Below are 22,626 nucleotides of genomic sequence, written 5' to 3'. Positions count from 1 at the left end.
CTTCTTTAGGGAGTTAACTTTTTCAATGTATGTTCAAGTAGCAAGAATTTTGCATCTTCTCGTAAATCAGGGTAATAATCCTTTATGCATTTGAGGAACAAGAAATCCCCAGACAGTCTGAATTCAAGGAAAAGTTGCTCATTCAGAATGGGAACCAAAACCTCTAACTCAAATTTGAACCAAGAACAACACACAGCAACAATGCCATACCCTTCACACATATTTCAGTATCCGGTTTTCTTTTTGAGGTCTGTTAAATGAAGCTGGATGTCTCATGGTGAATACATTAAGAACCTGGGGAAATTCCTTTCCAAGCCACAAATCTTTGTGACAGTTTGGTGGCAGATTTGACAGCTCAAATCTTGTTCCATCTGGATCTGGGGTAGGAAGTAAGAGGGGGGTGATCAACTCACCCCAGTACCTACAGACAATTTCCTCATTAAAGCTGATTTTATTTTTGCCCCAGCTGTAACTCTCTTATTCAATAGATACTGAGTGCTCCTTATGTACTAGACATTGTTCTAAAGGGTCAGAGTTCTAGCCTGGGAGAGCTGTCGACTTAAAAAAATATTCACAATCTAAAAGTTGAGAGTTAACGTTTTATTCAGTGGGATTTTTAGGACTTCTACCCACTCCAGTATTCTTGGGCTTCCCTTGTGGCTCAGCTGATAAAGAATCTGTCGGCAATGCAGGTGACCTGAGTTCAATCCCTGGATTGGGAAGATCCCATTTAGAAGGGAAAGGCTACCCACTCCAGTATTCTGGTCTAGAGAATTCCATAGACCGTATAGTCCATGGGGTTGCAAAGAGTTGGACACAACTGAGTGACTTTCATTTCAGGCCAGGGAGGCGGCATCTGAAGTGACCCTGGGAGAACTGCTTCAAGGAGGTGAGGGGAGGAACCAGGTTATACAGAGGTTTTGAAACAAAGTTTTGCAAAAAAAAAACAAAAGGGAAGTTTTTAACTTTTGTAACAAAAGTTCTGCAAAAGTTTTGGGTAGTCTGAACATCAAAAGATTATTGTTAATTAAAGAAAACCAGATATCCCAAGGGCTTCCCAGGTGGTGCTAGTGGTAAAGAACCCGCCTGCCAATGCAGGTAGCCGTAAGAGGCGTGGCTTCGATCCCTGGGTTGGGAAGATCCCCTGGAGAAGGGCACGGCAACCCAGTCCAGTCTTCTTGCCTAGAGAATCCCATGGACAGAGGAGCCTGGCCGGCTGTGGTCCATAGGGATGCAAACAGTGTGACATAGCTTGAATGCATGCACAGATATCCCAACTTAAGGAATTTAGTGTTTTTCTATGCATGGGAAGGTGCAAGAATCTGGGCTCACTGGAGTCATGCCTTTCATATGCATCTCAGCTATCCCAGGCCAGTATCCTGTGTTCTTTTCACATCCTTAGCTCCCTTGGGCTCACCATACGGAGAGTGGCTACAGTCTGATGACTGTTGGATTGCAGGTACTCTTACCTTCCTGAGTGCCCTTAGGGTTCACCAGCTCACACTGGAGGGCTATCCTGCTGATGATGGTGACATCCTTGTCTACGGATATGGCAGGAGATACTCCATTTCTCAGAGCATCAGTTCAGTTCAATTCAGTTGCTCAGTCGTGTCCAAATCTTTGCAACCCCATAGACTGCAGCACACCAGGCTTATAGTCCCTAGGTAATACAGCCAGGCTGGTGGGGACTCCCCCCAAGCCTGCTTCTCCTTGTCCTCAAACAGTGTCAGCATAGCCGGAGGCAGAGCCCTTCAAAGGCAGACATGACCGTTTCTGAGACACCCCTAAGCTGGTGGAGTCTCTAGGGCTCCCTCACTGCCTCCTTGCCTCTGCTGGGTCAGCGGTTGGGGCCAGTCCCCCTTGTGTCCCAGTGAGTAACCTCAGTGTCCCAAGAGCCAGTTCTCCCTGCCCTCGAGAAAGACCTCACAGAACGTCAGATTTGGTGGCGGCTCCGGAAGTTGTGGGACTGTCTGCGGGCTCCAGTCTCGGGGATGTTTATTCTCTGAGCAGAGGGTGAGAAACAAGAGACAGATGTTGCAATCTACAACATTTCACATCAGCCGCGTCACCTGAGGAGGGGTGGGCTTGAGGGATTAGGTGGAGGGGCAGGGGCAAAGACAGATAGGACACCCAGACACGGATGTGTCAGCCTCGTCAGTCCTGAGTCAGCCAGCTTCATCAGTCCTGACTCAAGCTACTGAGCTCCCGACAGGCCGGCAGCCCTAGGAGACGAGGCAGCCCAGCCCACGTGCCCGGCCTCCACCCCTGACTTCACTTGATAACAAACCAGAAACTGAAACAGGGTCAGATTCCCGGCTTGAAGTCAGAGATGAGTCACTGCTAAGAGCAACTGCAGTAGCTGAGAAAGGGGCATCAGAGAGGCAGGCAGGTGAGAGTGGGGGACAGGATGGGGGCTTCCAGACATTTCTCCGGGGCAGTGGCCAGGGGTGGTGGTGGGAGGGGGGCATCTTGGTCCTGAGGCTGCCTGGCAGGACCGGGAGAGGCCGTGGGATCGCCAGGTGAAGAGGCCGGTTGGGGTGGCAAGCAGCCAGCTTCTCTCTGTGCCAGGTGGTGGTTGTGACGAAGGGCAGGGCAGAGGGTGTAGGCTGCCTGGAGGTGGCTGAGGACGCCTGGCACCTCGGCCGGCCTTTCAAATGATGGCTGTCCTGCCGCCCCCTGTCCAGCACACCTGAGGGTCCTGGTGGAGCATGGCAAGGAGCGCGGACGTGGTGGCCATGGACTGTGAGATGGTGGGGCTGGGGCCCTTCCGGGAGAGTGGCTTGGCTCGCTGCAGCCTTGTGGACTACCACGGCTCCGTGTTGTACGACAAGTTCATCCGGCCCGAGGGTGACATCACTGACTATAGGACCCCGGTCAGCGGAATCACAGCTCGGAACATGGAGGGGGCCACTCCGTTTGCCGTGGCCAGGCTGGAGGTAAGCGAAGGGCCGGATGCCAGCCAGGCCCACACACACACACACACGCGCGCGCCCCAACACATACACGCTCCTCTGGCGCTTCCCCTGGGTGCTGATCTGTGACCCGTAATTCCAGCCATGTCCGACTCCCCGCCACCCCTGCACCAGGGCATGAGAAACCCATTGGTGTGGCCATCGCATCCCCAAAGATCAGACATCAGACACCCTTAGGCTTGCCTCTGGGAGCAGCCTTCACGGCATCTGGTCCACCTTGCTGGTCTCATGATGGGGACACAGTCCTGCCTGATGTTCCCTGCACACTGATTTGGGGGCTAGATTCCCCATTCTCTCCCCTACACCGGCTGCCTCTGGGAAATGGGGGATGGATGGGTCTTGGAGGCCCTCACTGGCAGGGGGCCCCTCCCTGAGCCCCCGGGAGAGCTCACACCCAGACCCCCACAGGCCATCCATCCTTCCAGGTGGGTGGGGCGTGCCAAAGTCTCCCAGTCCTCTTGTCCTCCAGCTTGCAACGCCTCTAGTTTACTTTCTGTTTCTCTGAATCACTCAGTGAAAAGGAAACTCAACCCCGCCAGAAGTGGCACCAGGGTTTAGTCATTTCTGGGAAGGTGAGCTCAATTTGGGGAAGTTCACGAAGAACACAAAGGCCCAGGGTTCACTTTAGTCCCATGTACTGCTCATGCGTGCGGCTCCCTGTGCCAGAGACGAGGCCAGAACAATAGCCACTGTTTTCTGAGCACTGGCTACTCACTGGATGCTCCCCGAGTTCCATCTGGGAGCTCAATCATGCCTCACAAAGCAGCCTGCCAGGAGCGTCCTCTGGAGCTGTTAGGTCAGGGCCAAGAGGGCCAGGTTTGAATCCTGGCTTTGCCCCTTACCTGCTAAGTGACCTTGTGCAGGTTCCTTGAACTCTCTGTATCCCGTTTCCCCGATGGGAGTGAGAACAGTAGCAATCTCACAGGATTATTGTGAGGATTGAGAAAGGGCTTGGAAAGAGCGCCTATGGAAGTATTAAAAACCCATTAACTAGGGACTTCCCTGGTGGTCTGGTGGTTAAGACCCTGCACTTCCAGTGTAGGGGGTGCAGGTTTGATTCCTGGTCAAGGAACAAAGATCCCACATGCTGTGTGGCATGGCCAAAAAAAAAAAAAAAAAAAAAAAACCACACAGAGAACAGAATAAACCTGCTACTTGTTACGATTCTTCCCTTGTTCCCATATTACAGATGAGGAAACTGAGTCTCTTGAACTAAATGTTGGTTTGCTAGGGCTGCTGAAACAAAGTACTGCAAAGTGGTTTAGACAAGAGAAATGTCTGTTCTCACAGTTCTAGAGGCTAGAAGTCCCCGGTCAAGGTGTCAGAAGGCTCCTGAGGGGGGCAGACCTGACCTGTGTCTCTGTCTTGGCCGCTGACGGTTTGCTGGCCATCTGTCTGTTCATTTATTTGGGGCTGCACTGGGTCTTCGTTGCGGAGCACAGGCTTCTCGCTGGCTTGGAGCACAGGCTCCAGGTGCACAGGCTCCAGTAGCTGCAGCATGCTGGCTTGGTAGTTACGGGCTCAATAGCTGTGGCTTAGTTGCTCTGTGCCGTGTGGAATCTTCCCCGACCAGGGATCAAACCCACATCCCCTGCGTTGGCAGGCAGATTCTTATCCTGCTGGCCATCTTTGATGGTCCTTGGTCTGGAGAAATGTCACCCCAATCTCCGTCTTCGTGTTCACACGGCATTCTCCTTCCATGCAGGGCTCTGTACCCAGATTTCCCTTTTATAAGGACACCTGTCATATTTGCTAGGGCAGTGGTCCCCAACCTTTCTGGCATCCGGGACTGGTTTCATGGAACACAATGTTTCCATGGGGCTGGGGGGATGGTTTCAGGATGATTCAAGCTCAGTAGGGTTTGAGCTCCTCTGAGAATCTAATGCTACCACTGATCTGAGAGGAGGCAGAGCTCAGGTGGTGATGTGAGTGATGGAGAGCGGCTGTAAATACAGGGGAGGCTTCGCTCACACCTCCTCTCACCTCCTGCTGTGGGATCTGGTTCCTAACGGGCAATGCACTGGTAGTTGGGCACCCCTGTGTTACGGAACCAACATACTCCATTATGACATCGTAAAAATAACATCTGCCGTGACCCCATTGAGATGGTCGGGGCTGGGGTTTCAACAAGTGGATTTGAGGGGGAACATATTCAACCCATATCACTGAGTATCTCTTACAAGTTCAGATAAATAGAATGTAGAAGGCTTAAAACCTCTAGACTTGTGTGTCCAATAGAGCACCACCTGTGACTAGTGAGCACCTGGAAAGTGGCTGGTCTGAACTAAGATGTAAATATAAAATACGCACTGGATTACAAAGACCTGAATTTTAAAAAGAACCATAAAATGCCTCAATAATTAACATGGATTATATGTTTGATGATATTTTGGTATGTTAGGTTAAATAAAACATATTGAAAGTAATTTAACCTATTTCTTTTAACTTTTAAAATATGGCTGTTGATGATTTAAAATTACACACGTGGCTCATGGTATGTTTCTTTCTATTGGACACCACTGTTCTAGAGTTGCTAACAGGATACTACGGAGCCCAGAGGAGGGGCCACAGTATGTCAGGGGGTTCTAGAAAGGCTTGGCGAGGCTGGTACTGTTTGCCAAAGGAGTGGGAGGATTCAGTGCTTGCAGCTCAGTGTGCCATAGGGAGCCACTGAAGGTTCTTGAGCAAGAGCATAGCAGGATCAAAACCACTGTCAATAAAACCTGAACTGGGGTGCTGGGGAGACTGGATGGGAGTGAGGAAGGAGATGACAATAGAGAGGAATCAGAGAGACTGAGGAGCTGTCGCAAGGATCTTAGTCATCGGCAGCATCTGGAGATTGGGCAAGAAGGAAATGTTAGGACAGAGAACAAGAAGGGGAGGGCAACACGAAGGGAGGTGCGGCTGTTCAGGTGCCGATGGGAGGCCAAGGGACCCTGCGTGGAGCTGCCCACACTCAGATCCGCACTGAGCAGTCAGGTGGGTGGCATGGCATCTCTTCTCCTCCTTCCCCATCCCTCCCTACCCCAAGGTGGAAGAAAGGGCAGAAGAGTCCAGAGCAGGGGAGAGGAGGCCACAGAGAAATGCAATTCCCTGGACGCCCTCAGGCACCAGCCTGGGAGTTAGGACACCTTGGTCCTCATCCACACTTGGTGCTGAAATGCTTTTGTTTCTCAGCTGGAGATGATGCCAGGCCCTTCTGGTGTGTGACATGGGGTGCTGCCCAGAGTAGGCGCTTAATAGCCATTCAAGAGGGCTTCCCAGGTGTCTCCAGTGGTAAGGAATCCACCCGCCAATGCAGGAGACGCAACAGACACAGGTTCAATCCCTGAGTTGGGAAGATCCCCTGGAGAAGGAAACGGCTACCCTCTCCAGTATTCTTGCCTGGAAAATCCCAAGGACAGAGGAGCCTGGGGGCTATAGTCCATGGGGTCGCAAAGAGTTGGACACAACTGAGCACATACACTCACACACACACACACACTCACAGCCGTACAAGGAGGGAGGCGGGAATCCAAAGGCAGGGCAGCTCTCGGGAACCACCTTGTGGTTCACATTTCCTGCTCTGTCACTGATGGTTGGTGTGACATTTGGCAAGTTACTGAAGCTTTCTGAGCCTCTGTTGTCTCATCAGTGAAGGAGGGCTAATGCGTCCTCCCTGGCCTTGTGAACGCTGGGTGTGGTGATGTGGTCTGTAGCTCTAAGCACAGTGCCTGGTTCAGGGTTGACTGTCACTCCATGTGCCCCTGGAGAGGGCAGGGCAGAAACTCAAATTTTACATCCAGTCCTCTCTCCAACTTCCCCTGAGAACTGCGGGCTTAGATTCTGGTCCTCATTTTCTGCACAGGGTAAGCTCCCTGCTCATCTCTCCCATCCGGCTGTCAGAGAAACTTCCCCAGGCCTGGCTCAGATCACAGTCCCCACTCTCATCCCCACCCCCTGGTTCAAATACCTGCAAAGGCTGCCTGTTGCCTAGAGTCCCCTTAACCCAACGTCCATAGTCCCTCAAACCCCATCTACTTACCTTTTCTGGCATCTCTCTCAGCTCAGCCATCACCCCCCAGTGCTTCAGCCCCATCCCGTGCCCCTCCCATTCCCCATTCCTTCCCCTGCCGTCCTGGCAGGCTCAGGCCAGGGGTGTCCTGTGTGAGGCTCTTCCTCACTCCTCACCCTCCCCACCCCCACTCCATCCACTCACTCACCCCCCACTCACCCTCCTTGCTCTAGCCCACACACTTGGCATGCAGAATCTCAGTTCCCTGACCAGGGATCAAACCCATGCCCCCTGCAGTAGACGTGCAGAGTCCTAACCCCTGGACCGCCAGGAAGTCCCAGAGACGGCACACTTTAGAGCTTGCCTACCCACGCGCATGGGCCTGCCTAGCTCTGCAGCTCCTGCAGGGTATTTTATCTACCCCAGGTTGGAGACTGTGCTTTGAACATAACAGGTGCCCTGAGAATGTTTGTGGGGCTGGAGTTGAACCGATTTTCATAATAGTACAGGAGTCCTGGGGCTTACCAGGTGGCACTAGTGGTAAAGAACCCGCTTGCCAATGCAGGAGACCTAAGAGACACAGGTTCAGTCCCTGGCGGACTGAAGAGGGAGGAAGATTCCCTGGAGGAGGGCGCGGCACCCCACTCCAGTATTCTTGCCTGGTGGGCTACAGTCCATGGGGTCACAAAGAGTTGGACACAACTGAAGTGACTTAGCATGCACAGGAGTCCTGGCAGCTGCGTGGACCAGAACTGCCTCTGCCCTCATGTTGGCCTTTGCTGTCAAGATGCAGTAATACATGCAGGGGGCAGGGAGCAAGCACACTCTCTTCAGACTTGGCTGGACATGGGTCCAGTCCCAGCTCTGCCTCCTGATTGCCCCATGTCCTCCGGCTTGTTGCTAAACCTCTCTGTGACATAGGGGTGATGTGACAAAGTAGCACAGGTGTATCCAGCAAGATGTCCAGGCCCTGTTCTAAGTGCTTTCAGCACACCACTACCTTTACTCCCCACCACAGTCTGGAAGGTAGTCTCATCACTCCATTTTACAGATGAGCACACTAAGGCACAAGGCTGAGCAGACTGTCCAAGGAAGGGGAGGAGCAGAGACTCAAATTCTGTCCCCAGGACTTACTCTGCGATGTTCCAATCCTGTGATCAGTGTGTGAATCCTGTGAATTCACTTAACTGTGAATGCTAAGAGCCTGGTGGTGTTTTTCAGTCATCAAGTCCTGTTCGACTCTTTGTGACCCCATGGACTGCAGGACACCAGGCTTCCCTGTCCCTCACTATCTCCAGGAGTTTGCCCAAGTTCATGTCCACTGAATCGGTGATAGCATCCAACCATCTCATCCTCTGTTGCCCTCTTCTCCTTCTACCTTCAATCTTTTCCAGCATCAGGGTCTTTTCCAATGAGTTGTCTGTTTGCATCAGGTGGCCAAAGTATTGGAGCTTCAGCTTCAGCATCAGTCCTTCCAGTGAGTATTCAGGGTTGATTTCCTTTAGAATTGACGGGTTGATCTCCTTGCTGTCCAGGGGACTCTCAAGAGTCTTCTCTGTGCCTGGTGTACACACAGTGTCAGGGCAGCATGAGAGGGAAGCTGAGGGGTGAGGCAACTGCCATCATTTTCTTTTTGTTTTAAGATATATATATATATATATATATTTAAATTTTTATTTATTTATTTTTGACTGTGCTGGATATTCACTGTTGCAAGGGTTTTTCTCCAGTTGCAGCGAGCGGGGTTATTCTTTAGTTGCAGCACACGGGGTGGGCTCTAGGGTGAGACGGCTTCCGTAGTAGCAGCTCCCGGACTCCAGAGCACAATCTCAATAGATGTGGTGAACGGGCTTAGTTGCTCCGCTGCCTGTGAGATCTTCCCGGATCAGGGATCGAACCTGTCTCCCCTGCACTAGTAGGCAGGTTCTTCGCCACCGAGTCACCAGAGAAGCCCCCGTCGTTTGTTTTCATGAACTAAGACATCGAGACACATTGACCCCACTTGTCATCCTCAGTATTTTAATCCCAAAGGCCAGGCTCATTTAACCCGAGATGTACAGGGGGACTCACCAAAGGGCAGAAGTCTATTAGCCATTTATCAGACCCACAAGGCCAGGTGACACCTCTCAGGTGAGTCGAGGTTTCTTGCAGGGCATTTTCCAAAGGTGGCTCACCAACCTGTCTCTTCCTCCCATGGGAATGGCGAGTGGACCAGACTAGCTGTGAGCCATCGACCAGGTCGTAGAAGCCAGGCGGGCTCCGAGGAGCCACTAAGCCTGCTAGCCCACCTGGTACACCCAGGAGCATTGTGGCCACAAGGCACTGAAGCTTTGAGTGGACTTCCCTCACCCTGTTCTCTTTTTTATTTTTTGTAATGGTATCATATTGCTTTTATTTATTTATCTTAAATATTTATTGATTTGGCTGTGTTGGGTCATAGTTGCTGCACTCAGGATCTTTGCTGTCACATGTGGTATTTTTTTGTAGGGGCACACAGGCTCTAGAGCATTCGGGGTCTGTAGTGGAGGTGTCTGGGTTCAGTGATTGTGGCACATGGGCTTGGTAGCCTCACAGCATGTGGGAGCTTAGTTCCCTGGCCAGGGATCGAACCCATGTCCCCTGCATTGGAAGGGAGACTCTTAACTACTGAACCACCAGGGAAGTTCTGACACTGCTTTTATAATGCGAGGTAATTGCCTTGTTATCTTCTGACACCTGTAGGTCTGACTGTCATCTAACGCAGTAGTTCTCAGTGCACTGTGATTCTGCCCCCAAGGGGACATTTTTAGCAACATCTGAAGGCATTTCTGATTGTCGTAAGTGAGGCGGGGAAGGCTGTCACTGATATCCAATGGCTTGAGGCTAGAGATGGTGCTAGACATCCTACAATGCACAGAACACAGACTCACACCAAAGAAGTATCGGGCCCCAAATGTTCGTAGTTCCAAGGTTGAGAACCCTGGTCTACAGAGAGCCCCATAAACCAGGCTGTCAGCACAGGAGGGAACCTGTGAGGAGACCGAGGTCCAGAGAGGGGCACTGACTTGCTAAGGACACACAGCAGGCTGGGCTACAGCTCGGTGCCCAGATTCAGAGCTCTCACCTGACAGGTCAATGCTCTTTTTTAAAAAAATATTTATTTATTTGGCTGCCTTGGCTCTGAGTCGAGACACATGGACTCTTCATTGTGGTGCATGGATGTCTCTCTGGCTGTGGCTCGCAGGCTCGGTTGGCCCTCAGCACGTGGAATCTTAGCTGCCCAACCAGGGATGGAATCACGTCCCCTGCACTGGAAGGCAGATTCTTAGCCACTGGACCAGCAGGGAGGCCCTCAACACTCTTTTAATTCATATTTTAATCTAATGATGATGGTCAGTAACTTGTAACTCACTTTAAAAAAACCCTAAGTTTTCTATTTGTTTTATTTTTGGTTGCACTGCGTCTTCATTGCGTGTGTGGGCTTCTCACTGCAGTGGCTTCTTTCATTGTGGAGCGCAGCTCTAGGCACGTGGGCTCAGTATGTGGCGCGTGGGCTTAGATGCTCCATGGCATGTAGGATCTTCCTGGAGCAAGGATTGAACCTGTGTCCCTGCATCGGCAGGCAGATTCTTATCTACTGCACCACCAGGGAAAGTCCGTAACATACTTTTGTAAATAAATACTCTTCTAATGTTAACCTGGTATAGTGAGTAGCATCCACCCCAAGACTGGGATTGGAGAATGAGAATGATGCTGTTAGTTCGCACATAGAGAAACTGAACCTTGTGAGTCATCGTAGTTTAGGTGGCAAACAGAAAGGGAGCCACGGTGGCTTGTGAGCAGCGAGTGGTTTCAGCTGTACCAGTGACATAGCCCTTGCCTGGGTCAAGGACCCTGTTGGGGTCCCGACACCTGGCATGTCTTTCTGGGGCTCAGCCAGGTGAAGGAGGACAACTTTGTCATCCAGGTTTTCCACGGGTTAAGCAGCCTTGTGAGAAGCAGACACAAGCTAGGGGCCAGGACACCCGGAGAGCCTGGCAGGGGACAGGACGAAAGAAGGGGTCCAGGGCCACTCCTGACGATGACAGTAGGGGACCTCCACAAGGGCAGCATTCTTCAGAGTGCCTTATAATCACCTCTCCTGGCACCCAGGCATGAACGCATGGACAGATGGAAAGACGGATGCATGATGGGAGCAGCAGGCTCTGAGGGGCTGGACAGACATCAGAGCTGGCATTTCCAAACTAGGCAGATGGGAGGAATACCCTGGAACATTTGCTAATGCCCCTTCCTGGTGACGATGCTTCAGCCGGGCTGGAGTAGGGCCCCGCCCTCTGGTCTTTTAACAAGGGCCCCCAGTGATTTTTTGATCAGGCCCATCTGGGAAATACTTGGACTAGAGGGGAAACACAGTGGAAAGAGGATGTGGGCAGATTCCTGCACCTGGGCCTGTCATTCCCCTAATGAGTGACATGGTACACACCACCCGGCAGCCCCTGTACCTGTGGGTAAGATGCTATGACAATCCCCGCCTCATAGGGCCCGTATTCTGGAATCAGAAATCTTTACTGAGGGCTGTCATGGATTCAGCAGTGGAAATTATTCATTAATTTTTTTCGGTTATATAATATTTTATTTAGGGTTATTACAACACTGTTGTTGTTTTTTTTTAAGTTTTTATTTTGCATTGTTCAGTTCAGTCGCTCAGTCGTGTCCATCTCTTTGCGACCCCATGAACTGCAGCACTCCAGGCCTCCCTGTCTATCACCAACTCCCGGAGTTTACCCAAACTCATGCCCATTGAGTCAGTCATGCCATCCATCTCATCCTCTGTTGTCCCCTTCTTCTGCCTTCAGTCTTTCCCAGCATCAGAGTCTTTTCAAATGAGTCAGCTCTTCGCATCAAGTGGCCAAAGTATTGGAGTTTCAGCTTCAACATCAGTCCTACCAATGAACACTCAGGATTGATCTCCTTTAGGATGGACTGGTTGGATCTCCTTGCAGTCCAAGGGACTCTCAAGAGTCTTCTCCAACACCACAATTCAAAAGCATCAGTTCTTCTGCATTCAGCTTTCTTTGTAGTCCAGCTCTCACATCCATACATGACTGCTGGAAAAACCATAGCCTTGACTAGACAGACCTTTGTTGGCAAAGTAATGTCTCTGCTTTTGAATATGCTGTCTAGGTTGGTCATAACTTTCAAGGAGTAAGCGTCTTTTAATTTCATGGCTGCAAGTCACCATCTGCAGTGACTTTGGAGCCTCCCAAATTAAAGTCTGCCATTGTTTCCACTGTTTCCCCATCTATTTGCCATGAAGTGATGGGACTGGATGCCATGATCTTAGTTTTCTGAATGTTGAGCTTTAAGCCAATTTTTTCACTCTCTTCTTTCACTTTTATCAAGAGGCTTTTTAGTTCCTCTTCACTTTCTACCATAAGGGTGGTGTCATCTGCATATCTGAGGTTATTGATATTTCTCTCATTAATCTTGATTCCAGCTTGTGCTTCATCCAGCCCAGTGTTTCTCATGATGTACTCTGCGTATAAGTTAAATAAACAGGGTGACAATATACAGCCTTGATGTACTTCTTTTTCTATTTGGAACCAGTCCTTTGTTCCATGTCCAGTTCTAACTGTTGCTTCCTGACCTGCATACAGATTTCTCAAGAGGCAGGTCAGGTGGTCTGGTATTCCCATCTCTTTCAGAAGTTTTCACAGATTTTGTATTGGGGTATAGCCAGTTAATGGGGCTTCCCCAGTGGCTCAGTTGGTGAAGAATCTGCCTGTAATGCAGGAGACCTGGGTTTGATCCCTAGGTAGGGAAGATCTCCTGGAAGAGGGCATGGCAACGCACTTCAGTACTCTTGCCTGGATAATCCCATGGACTGAAGTGCCTGGCAGGCTACAGTCCATAGGGTCACAAAGAGTCAGACACGACTGAGCACGCACATAGGCAATTAACAAACAATGTTTTGACATTAACATTTTAACATTAACAATTAACAAACAAAGTTTCAGGTGAACGGTGAAGGGCCTCAGCCATACGTATGTGTGTATGTGCACTCAGTCGCTCAGTCATGTCTGGCTTTTTGTGACCTTATAGACCATAGCCCTCCAGGCACCTCTGTCTATGGAATTTTCCAAGCAAGAATAGTGGCATGGGTTGCCATTTCCTCATCCAGGGGGCCTTCCCAACCCAAGGATGGAACATGCATCTCTTGGGTCTCCTTGCAGATTCTTTACCACTGAGCCACCTGGGGCTAGGAAGCCCTAGCCATTCATATATCTATTCTATTCCCTAGACATTATTAATTTCAACTCTGAAATTAATAATGATAATACAATCCCAGATTCTCAATAGATGGTAATAATAACAACTGTAATAATAGTGACAGGTTCAGGCAGGTCTGGACATGGCATCTCAGTAGTCAACACACCCGCTGTGTGACCTGGGCAAGCCTCTTACCCTCTCTGATCCTCAGCCCCCTCCACTATAAAATGACATTAAGAACACTCTTGCTGTGAGGCCTCATGATGAGGTGAGGAAAGTACCTGACCCAGTGCCAGGCAATGAGAACGGATGGATGACTGTCCCTTCCCCCACCCCCTCCAGTTCTTCCCAGGAACTTGAGCCGCAAACCAGTGTATTGGACACATTTGCCTCACGACACTGATTGAGGGCAGGTCGGCAGCCAGCAGGTCACATAGCCCGGAGGCCCTGCCAGCTGGCACCTCCACACCACCCTGGATTTCCCTCTCTGCCTTGCCTCAAAAAGTCCGTGGAGCTCACCTCTCCAGGCTCTCCCTTTACAAAGAGGAAAACTGAAACCCAGAGATGGTCCTTGACCTCCCTGAGACCACACAGCAAGTCCCAGAATCTTTGTCCTGAAGAGTTGACATCTCTCTGCTGAAGAGTCAGATCTCCTCCTTTTCCTGCTTCTTCATCCTTCTACTTCTTATCCTCTTCATCTTATTTTATTTGTCTCATGATGAGTCTCATGGTCTTGAATGTAACCATGCCCGACCCCCCACCCACTGTGGGGACCCTGGGCTTGGGAAGTGATGAATTTCCCGGGAATCCATCCCATGATGACTTGGCCCTCTTAGCCTGGGACCGGCTACTGCGGTTGACTCTGGGATGTCACAGCCCCCTCAGGGCTTGTGTGAACTAGAGCTGAGTCATCTCCTAGACAAGAAAACAGGCCCCACTGTTCAGAAACATAAAAGACGTCAGCAAGGAAAGGTATGTGATCCCCAGCCGCCCAGCACGGCCATACCCTCTGGCCCTGGGCCTCGAGCCCTCCCCTGCATGCTGCCTGAGCCCTTTTCTTCACACGTAGGGTTCTCCCCCAGCCTCTGCTCAGAGGTCATGTGCCCTCATCGCTCAGGGAGCCCCCAGACCTCCAGCATCCGCACCACCTGTTAGAAAGGCAGAATCCCGCAGTCGAATCCAGATTTTGGTGAGGTTGACTAGCTGATCCCTAAGCCCAAGTGTGACAAGCACTGGTGTCTCTCAGGAGTGTCCCAGCTTCATTCCCGGGGCTTGTTCTCCAGTCCCTAGGTTGGGCAGGAGTCTGTCTGGAGGAAGTGTTAGTTGCTCAGTTGTGTCCGACTCTGTGTGATCGCATGGATTGTTTCCTTTATCCAGGGGATTCTCCCAGGCAAGAATACTGGAGCGGGTTGCCATTCCCTTCTCCAGGGGATCTTCCCAACCCAAGGATCAAACCCAGGTCTCCTGCATTGCAGGCAGACTCTTTACCGCCTGAGCCACCATTCCCAACCAAACCTCAGTAATGGAGGGGCTGATGGTAGGATGGACCCACCCTGTCTCCAGTGCTGTGACTGTGGACAGGTCCCCTCACTTTTTAAAAAAATTTACTTATTTGCCTGCATCGTCTTAGTCACAGCATGCGGGATTTTTGTTGCATCATCCAGGATTTATCCTTGCAGTGCATGGTCGCTCTAGTTGACACATGCTGGCTTATTTGCTCCATAGTGTTTGAGATTTTAGCTCCCCAACCAGGGATCGAACCCACTTCCCCTGCATTGCAAGGTGGATTCTTCACTGGACCACCAGGAAGTCACTTCTGGGAGACTTGGCTTCTGTTCTGCAAAGTGGCCACAAGGGGGAGCAAGTCAAAGGTCCCACTTGATGTCTGGGGAAGAAGCTAGAAGCAGAAGCAGGACACGGGAGGGTGTTAGCCACCTAGAGATTCCTTCCTGGGCACAGAGGAAGAGACGAAGGCTGCTGAAGAGCTGTCCAAGGTGGGCCTTGGATGGCTATGAGCTGCTGCCCAGACGGCACCTGGAACAGCTTTCCCCAAGCACCCTCCCAACTCCGTCCTCCCCAAGGGCAGCCAAGAGAAGGAAAGGTGACCCCTCTGTGTGGCCAGTGACTGAGGCTGTCCATTTGGCCACCGTGGGAAAGGAGGTGAGAACAGAAGCTAGGGGTGGCCTGGGCACACGGGCAGGGCACCGGGCTGGGGCACTCTCTGGGTCGCCCCCTGCAGCTTGCCTGGGGGGCTGGCAGAGGCTGGGAGCGGGAGGCTCTTCCATATAACATAGTATGACCAGCAGGCACTGGAGCCATGCCTGCTGGCTTTGAGGGCTGGCCCTGCCACGAACTAACTGTGTGACTATCAAATGATGCTTACCAAGTCACCCCAAAACCAAGTGCTCCAAACAATGTCAATATTTATGGCACCCACACATCTGCAATCTGGGCAGGGCTCGGACAGGGACAGCTGATCGGCTGAGGCACCTGGCAGGCCCGGGGTTGGAATCACGGGATGGGTCACTCACCCACCTGTCGTGTGGCTGGGGCTCCTTGGGCACAACTCTGTAACTCAGGGTGGTCTCTGCAGCATGGTGGTTTCAGGAAGACTCAGGGATCCTGGGACACTGGCTCCATCGGGAGGTGAGACATCACACAGCCTGGCTCATATTCAAGGTGAAGGGAACCAGATGGCATGTTTTCTTTTCTTTTAAAAATGTGACTTATTTTTGGCTGAGCTGGATCTTCTTCATTCCTGCCTCCCGAGTGGGCTTGCTCTAGTTGTGATGAGCAGGGGCTGCTCTCCAGTTGTGGTGCCCAGGATTCTCATTGTTGCAGCTTCCCTTGTTGCAGAGCACGGGCTCTACACTCAGGCTTCAGCAGCTGGGGCGCCTTGGCTTAGCTGCTCTGCAGCATGTGGGATCTTCCCAGACCAGGGATCGAACCCATGTCCGCTGCATTGGCAGGCAGATTCTTAATCGCTAGTCTACCAAGGAAGTCCTAGGCTCTGTCTGTTCTGAGAGGAGTGTCAAGGAATCTGCAAACATTTAAAAATCATCAGAATCACCTTGAGTAAATTACTCCACTTCTTGATAGTTCAGTGTTTTTCAACTGCAAAATTCAGTTAAACACAGCCCTCCCTCATAGCTGTACTGGTTTTCTACAGCTGCTATAACAAAACCATAGACTGGTGGTTTAAAATAATGCAAATTTATAATCTTACAGTTCTGTGGTTCAGAAACCCAATGGGGGTGTCATTCTTCTGAGACTGAAGTGTCCACAGGGCTGTATTCATTTCTGGAGCCTCCGATGTGTGTTAGTTGCTCAGTCACGTCTGACTCTTTGTGATCCCATAGACTGTAGCCCACCAGGCTCCTCTGTCCATGGAATTCTCCTGGCAAGGATACTGGAGTGGGTAGCCATTCTCTTCTCCAGGGGATCTTGCTGACCAAGGGCTCGAACCCGGGTCTCCTGCATTGTGGGTAGATTCTTTACCCTGTGAGCCACCAGGGAAACCCCAGAGGAGGCCTGGTGAAGGATTCATTTCCTTGTCTTTCCCAGCTCCTAGCTTCTTGTGTTCCTGACTCTCGGCCCCTTCCTCCACTTCCACAGCCAGCGGCAGACTGTCAAGTTCTCAAGTCAGATCTCTCTGACCTTCACATAAAAGGACCTTGGGATTGATTATGCTGGGCCCCTCTGAATCATCCCAAAACTCTCCCTACCTTTATTTTTGGTTGCTCTGGGTCTTTGTTGCTGCATGTGGGCTTTCTCTTAGTACCTGGACTAGGGATCAAACCCGTGTCCCCTGCATTTGGCAGTTGAATTCTTAACCACTGTACTACCAGAGAAGTCTCAGAAACTCCCCCTCTTTTAAGGTCATCTGATTAACAACCTGAAGTTCATTTGCAGCTTTAATTTCCCTTTGCCATGTAACATGTTTACAGGTCCTGGGGATTAGGAAGTGGGCATCTCTGGGAGGTTATTATTCCACCTGCCACAGGAGGATTGTTGAAAGGATTAAATAACATAATGTATGTGATGAATATCAGTGAGTGCCTGGCTCATGGGACCATTGGCATTGCTATTATTCAAAGTAAACTATTAGTCGCTCAGTTGTGTACCACTCTCTGTGACCCCACAGACTGTAGCCTTCCAGGCTCCTCCGTCCATGGGATTCTCCAGGCAAGAACAGTAGAGTGGGTTGTCATTCTCTTCTCCAGGGGATCTTCCCAACCCAGGGATCGAACCCCATCTCTTACATTAGCAGGCAGATTCTTTACCGTCTGAACCACCAGGGAAACCCCCAAGGCAACCACCAAAGAAGCTGGGATAGGCCTTCGGGCAGAACTAAACAGTTGAAGGTGATGAAGGGCCTGCTCCAGCCTCTTTTTCTCCCTGATAGATATGTCCCAAGCCCAGAGAGGGATGGTGGTTTGCTCATGCTCACACAGCAAGTCCAGGAGGGGCTGCTCCAGGCCCGCCCCCTTGATGGCACCGAGTTGCCCCAGACCCACCTGGAAGGGCCCTGGGTGACGTGTGGGGCCCTTGTCTTCCTGGCCAGATCCTGCAGGTGCTGAAGGGCAAGCTGGTGGTGGGCCACGACCTGAAGCACGACTTCAAGGCGCTGAAGGAGAACATGAGCGACTACGCCATCTATGACACGGCTGCCGACCGGCGGTTGTGGCGCGAGGCTGGCCTGCAGTACTGCCGGCGGGTCTCCCTGCGGGTGCTGAGCCAGCGCCTCCTCGGGCGGCGCATCCAGGTGAGGGCCACCCTGTTACCTGGCGGGGGTGGGGGGCTGGCCTTCCCTGCAGGACTCTAAAGTCCCCCAGTGCCTCCACAGCACATATGCAGCCCCAGAGATGTTCTGCTCACCCCAACTCCCCCACGTAGTCCTGAGAGGCTGTGTGCTCTGAGAGACATGGGCTTTCCCCAGAAGGAGGGCGGGCACCGCGTCCATCTGAGAGCTGACCTGGGAAGCCTGTAGGGTGAGGCCGAGGGCCAGGAAAGGGAAGGCAGCCCATCAAAGTGATTTAGTTTGTTTTCAGTCAGGCCAGTTTCCCTGTGGGTAACTGAGGCTTCACCCTCCAGCCCACCTCAGGAAACAGTGTATAGCGCAGACCTCGGGTGTGCCCAGGGAGCCGCATTGTTTACACACAGCGCCCATCAGGCCGCGGCTGATACTGCTCTCGGGGCCCTAACTCCGAGCCCCAGGCAGGGGCAGGCATGCTGGGAGCTCACCAGGGCCCAGGGAGGCTGGCTGGACACTAGGAACTGCGGCCACTTGGGCTCAGCGGATGTTTAAGAAGCACCTGCTCGGGTCCAGGCTGGACCAGAGGCTGAGGACCTGGGTGAGGAAGATCCCTCTGGTCCTTGAGAAACTCTTGGTTGAAGGGAGGGAGGCCCATGACCTGTCTATCAACACATCTGAGCAGAGAGGGCAGGCATCCTGAGCAGGGATGGAGGACGGGGTCAGGCAGGATACCAAGTCTGAGTGGAGGGTGAAGGATATGTCTTAGTGGAGGAGGCAGGAGAGGGGGGCCTGGGGAGGGGAGAGCCTGAGCCCCAGTCTGAGGGATGGGGGGCAGCTTGTCTGGGGAGCAGAAATGTGCAGGAGGCAGGGGATGGGCGTGAGTTTGGGCCCCTCTGCAGGGCTTGTGGCACCAGGGATCCAGGACAGAGTGTCAGCTCCTGGACTCGCTGAAGAGCCCTGTTCTCAATGTGCTGAGCAAGGAGCACTCTGGAAACATCTGTGTCCATGTTCCCCGGGCCCTGGGCTCCTGTGAGAACTGCTTGAAGCCAGGCCTGCTCCAGCCACCATCTGAGTCTGTGTATCAGGGGCTATGGAGACTCACCCTGACCCACTTCAGCCCTGGACTCAGGCTGTGAGCAGGGAAGGCCCAGGTCCCATAGTGCCTGGATTCAGCCCCCAGCCCCTCTCTGTCCTGTGTCTGCAGGACAGCGTGCTGGGACATAACTCGGTGGAAGACGCCAGGGCAGCCATGGAGCTCTACCGCATCTCCAGGAGAATTCGAGAGCAGTGAGGGCTGCATGCCTGGTGGAGTCCAGCCCCCTCCCCAAGGACTAGAGGCCTTTTGTCTCTTCAGAACAAAAACTTTGTTGCTTTTGTAAAATGCATTTTTAGCAGTAAAATAGCTCTATATTTTCTCTACTCCCTTGGATCCTCTTCTTTTTCTTTCTTCTCTCTGAACTGGGCATTGGTGGATCCCACCCAGCACTTGAGAGGGCAGCCAACATGAACTGGGATGGAGGCTCAAGTGTTCCCATCACTTAAGAGGTGTCAATGTCAAGGAGTGTCAGTTTCCTTAACGTCTTGAATCTGCGAGTCTGCGAAGAAGTCCTTGTGACAACACAATTAATTACCTCCACCTGCCTTTCTAGCTGCATTTATACCCAGAAGGGGGAACTGTTTCCTGAGCATAACACCCAGGTCCAACGTTATGCAGTAGAATCATCTGCAGAGTCGTTATTTTAATCCCTGACTGGGTTCCTCTTCAGCTTCACTGAACCAGAATCCCTGGATGTGGGGGGTGGGGGTGGGGTGGGGGGGTAGGCACCTGTTAGTATTTTGACCTCCAGAGGTGATTCTGATGTGTAAGACATTCAAGTCACATAAAGTACCTTTTCATCACCCTGGTACTTGAGCATCACATGGGGGCTGCTGGGCCCCATCCCAGAGTTTCTGATTCAGCAGGGCTGGGTGGGGGAAACCCAGGAATCTGCATTCCCAACAAGTACCCCCTTGATGTCTTGTGCTGATCCAGGGACCATGCTTTGAGGCGCTTCCCACATCAGGCGACTGTGCTGTACAGCCAAGGATGAGCCACTGGCCTAAGGGCTGAGTACCACCAGGGGGACTGTGGTCACTGGTCCAGCTTCACCCCCTCCAAGTCTCTTGGCTGCCTGTTCATGCAGAGAGTAAATGTGTTGAATGTGTCCTCAGTAGCCCACTGCAGGGATGAGGGGCTCCAGGTGAGGTTAAACCCAAGGGATTCAAATCCAGGCCCATCTGACTCCAAACTCCGGGGCTTTACACTCAGTCTGTTTTACAATGGCAGCCTCCCGTTTGTGCCACTGGCCTCTGAAAGCCTGGCTAGGGAAGGCGAGGGGGAAGTTGAGTTTGATCTGTCTGGATTCTCCCCTACCTTGTCTCCTGCGTTTTGGAGTCCAGACCTCTGCTGATCGTTAATGAACTTTGGAACCTGTTGGGTGCAGCTGCTTGTCTGCCTGTGAGTGGCCACTAGATGGAGCCCTTGAACCATTTTACTGACTTGTAGGTAGAACCAGCCTGAGGGACCCTCTGGCAGGCTGTGTGAGGGACTGGGTCTTTAACATGGATGGAGGGCGGCTCCAGGGACCCTCTAGATGCCCTCATCAGCTCCTGAGCTGAGGCTCAGGGCAACCGGGGCAGTGGTGCTGCCTGGCCTGGAAGGTGACCCCCAGGCTCCGTGACTACCAGCCCGAGTCCTTCCAGGGCTTCAGGCTTCCTGGAAAGAGGAGGAGCCAGGATTTCCAGAGGAAAAGCTTTCCCAAAGGAAATCTCTAACCTGACGTCCTGCTTCCGGCTCTGGGGCTTGGATGCCCCAGGGGAGGAAAGAGCTGGGTTGGGGGGCTTACCTCCTAGGTGGACCCGAGGTGAGGGTCAAGACCCCAGAGGACAGCATGTGCTGTGGCCCCGCCCCCACCCCTGGCCCCTGCCTCCTGCACAGCCAGCTCTCAGTGGACAAAGCCCAGTCATGAGGAAGGACAGGCTGATGCTCTAGAGAGACCCCAGCTTCAGTCAGCCCACCTGGCTCCGTGTCTCCCTCTGTGAGATGAGGGTCTCGTCCATCAAAGGGCTGAGAAGGGGACTGAGACCCCATAGACAGGGTGCCCGGCATCGGGCTGGGGGAGGGGGACCCATGAACAGCACTGTCACCGCTGGTCCTAGTAAAGGAAGAGCCGCTCCTGAGGGCCCTCTGGACCCCTGACCTGCCTGGGTCCCCACACGCCTGTGGTCGTGCTGGCTGGATTTCTCTCTCCTCCTCCTCACTCTCCTGTGAGATCCTTGAGGTCAGGGCTGCTCCACTGTGATCTCATTATCCCCAGAGCTTGCCGCAGGCCCTGGTGTCTGCCAGTGAGTGAGGAGATGGATGGAATGATGGAAGGAAGGAAGGCGGGATGAATCCATTCTTACCAAATGCTGGAATAAGACATCTCATGTCTGACCTCAGCATCCTCCTCCTCGAGCTCCCCTCCTTCCCTGAGCGATGCCAGTCACACAGCCCAGCACAGCACCAGGACCAAGTGACAGTGGCCGGCATCTATCAGGGCTCTTGGGGCACCAGGCACCATTCTAGGTGCTCCACATGTGTGATCTTGTGTGTAGTATGGGCTGTTATTCTGCTCACTTCGTGATGAGGAAGTTGAGGTACAGGGAGGTTGAATAACTTGGCCAAGTCATACAGGGATTAAGTGATAGGTCTAAGACTTGAATACTATTAGAGGAAAAGACGCTTGCAAATTTCTAGTCATGTAGGGAACTGGCAAATCAAATCCCTTCTCCTTCTGCGGCAGCACAAGTCCCATCCCAGGTTTGACTGGCTAGCCGGCTGAGGAGGGAGCCTCTGGCTGCTGCCTCGGGAGACAGGGAGCCCAGGCCAGGCAGAGAGCAAGGGAAGGGCCTGAGGCTTGGGCACTGGGGGCTTCTCCATCAAATGTGTGTGCTGAAGGGCTGGGGAAGGCCCTGGTCACCAAGGCCTTGGCTTGGCTTGGAGGCCACAGCGCCCCTCACTGCCCCAGATCCCTGGACCCAAGTTGCCTCCCTTCCCTCTGCCTTTGGAGACAGGCCTGTGTGGGCATCTCTCAGCTCCTCCCCTAGTCTGTCCATCAAGGCTGCAGAGAACATGGAGACCATCTGCCAAGCATCCTTCCCCTTCTCCACTTGGTACATTTTTTCAAACTTCAGCTTTGTTTTTTTAAAAATATAATATATTGACATGTTTCAAAATAAAGATATTCTTAAAAAGCCACACACTGAGAAACCTGGGTTTACCTGTGGCTTTATCCACTCTACCTCATCTCCCCTACCCCTCCAGGACCACTGCTCCACTAAACTCTCCAGAGTCCTTCTCAAGCTTCTTAATACAAATCAAGCAAATACAATTGTATTTATTTTTATTTTTTCCTTTTTTATTACATAGGAAATAGCATACTGCACGTAGATTTGTATCTTACTCCTTTTATTTAGCATATCCTGGAGATATTTATGATCATTATTTGAGAGCATCCTTATATTTTTCCAGCTGTATAGTATTCCCTCTCCTGTCTTGCCGGAGCCAGCCGGCAAAGTCAATCAGGTCCCGAGAATGTGCACGACGCGGCTGAGAAAGAATACTACAGCAAAGA

At 52.0% G+C, this 22,626-nt stretch overlaps 1 protein-coding gene across 3 annotated transcripts; it reads left to right on the top strand.

The window, feature by feature from the left end:
* The first annotated feature begins 2,119 nt into the window (after positions 1 to 2,119).
* Positions 2,120 to 19,390, top strand: ISG20 (interferon stimulated exonuclease gene 20). Of its 3 annotated transcripts, XM_086364664.1 has the most exons (4): positions 2,120 to 2,389; positions 2,685 to 2,936; positions 17,780 to 17,980; positions 19,176 to 19,390. In XM_086364664.1, the coding sequence occupies exons 2-4, from the start codon at positions 2,709 to 2,711 to the stop codon at positions 19,260 to 19,262; spliced, it is 516 nt and encodes a 171-aa protein (XP_086220790.1). In that variant the 5' UTR covers positions 2,120 to 2,389; positions 2,685 to 2,708; the 3' UTR covers positions 19,263 to 19,390. The 3 variants fall into 3 exon arrangements, with proteins under 3 accessions (XP_086220790.1, XP_086220792.1, XP_086220791.1); XM_086364666.1 differs by lacking the exons at positions 17,780 to 17,980; positions 19,176 to 19,390 and adding an exon at positions 11,802 to 12,517 and having other exon boundaries at positions 2,250 to 2,389; XM_086364665.1 differs by lacking the exon at positions 2,120 to 2,389 and having other exon boundaries at positions 2,564 to 2,936.
* Positions 19,391 to 22,626: the final 3,236 nt, after the last annotated feature.

The sequence above is a fragment of the Bos grunniens genome, chromosome 21, assembly GCF_055505025.1.
Source record: "Bos grunniens cultivar Pamir isolate PY7600 chromosome 21, Bosgru_T2T1.0, whole genome shotgun sequence".
NCBI lineage: Eukaryota > Metazoa > Chordata > Mammalia > Artiodactyla > Bovidae > Bos > Bos grunniens.
This window is presented reverse-complemented; position numbering and strand designations above follow the sequence as displayed.

What these genes read in the sequence shown, in the direction of transcription:
- ISG20 (XM_086364664.1), top strand. Translation starts at nt 2,709, where the DNA reads ATGGCAAGGAGCGCGGACGTGGTGGCCATGGACTGTGAGATGGTGGGG. An exon ending in TTGCCGTGGCCAGGCTGGAG is followed by an intron (nt 2,937 to 17,779) that starts GTAAGCGAAGGG and finishes CTTCCTGGCCAG; the next exon opens with ATCCTGCAGGTGCTGAAGGG. An exon ending in TCCTCGGGCGGCGCATCCAG is followed by an intron (nt 17,981 to 19,175) that starts GTGAGGGCCACC and finishes CTGTGTCTGCAG; the next exon opens with GACAGCGTGCTGGGACATAA.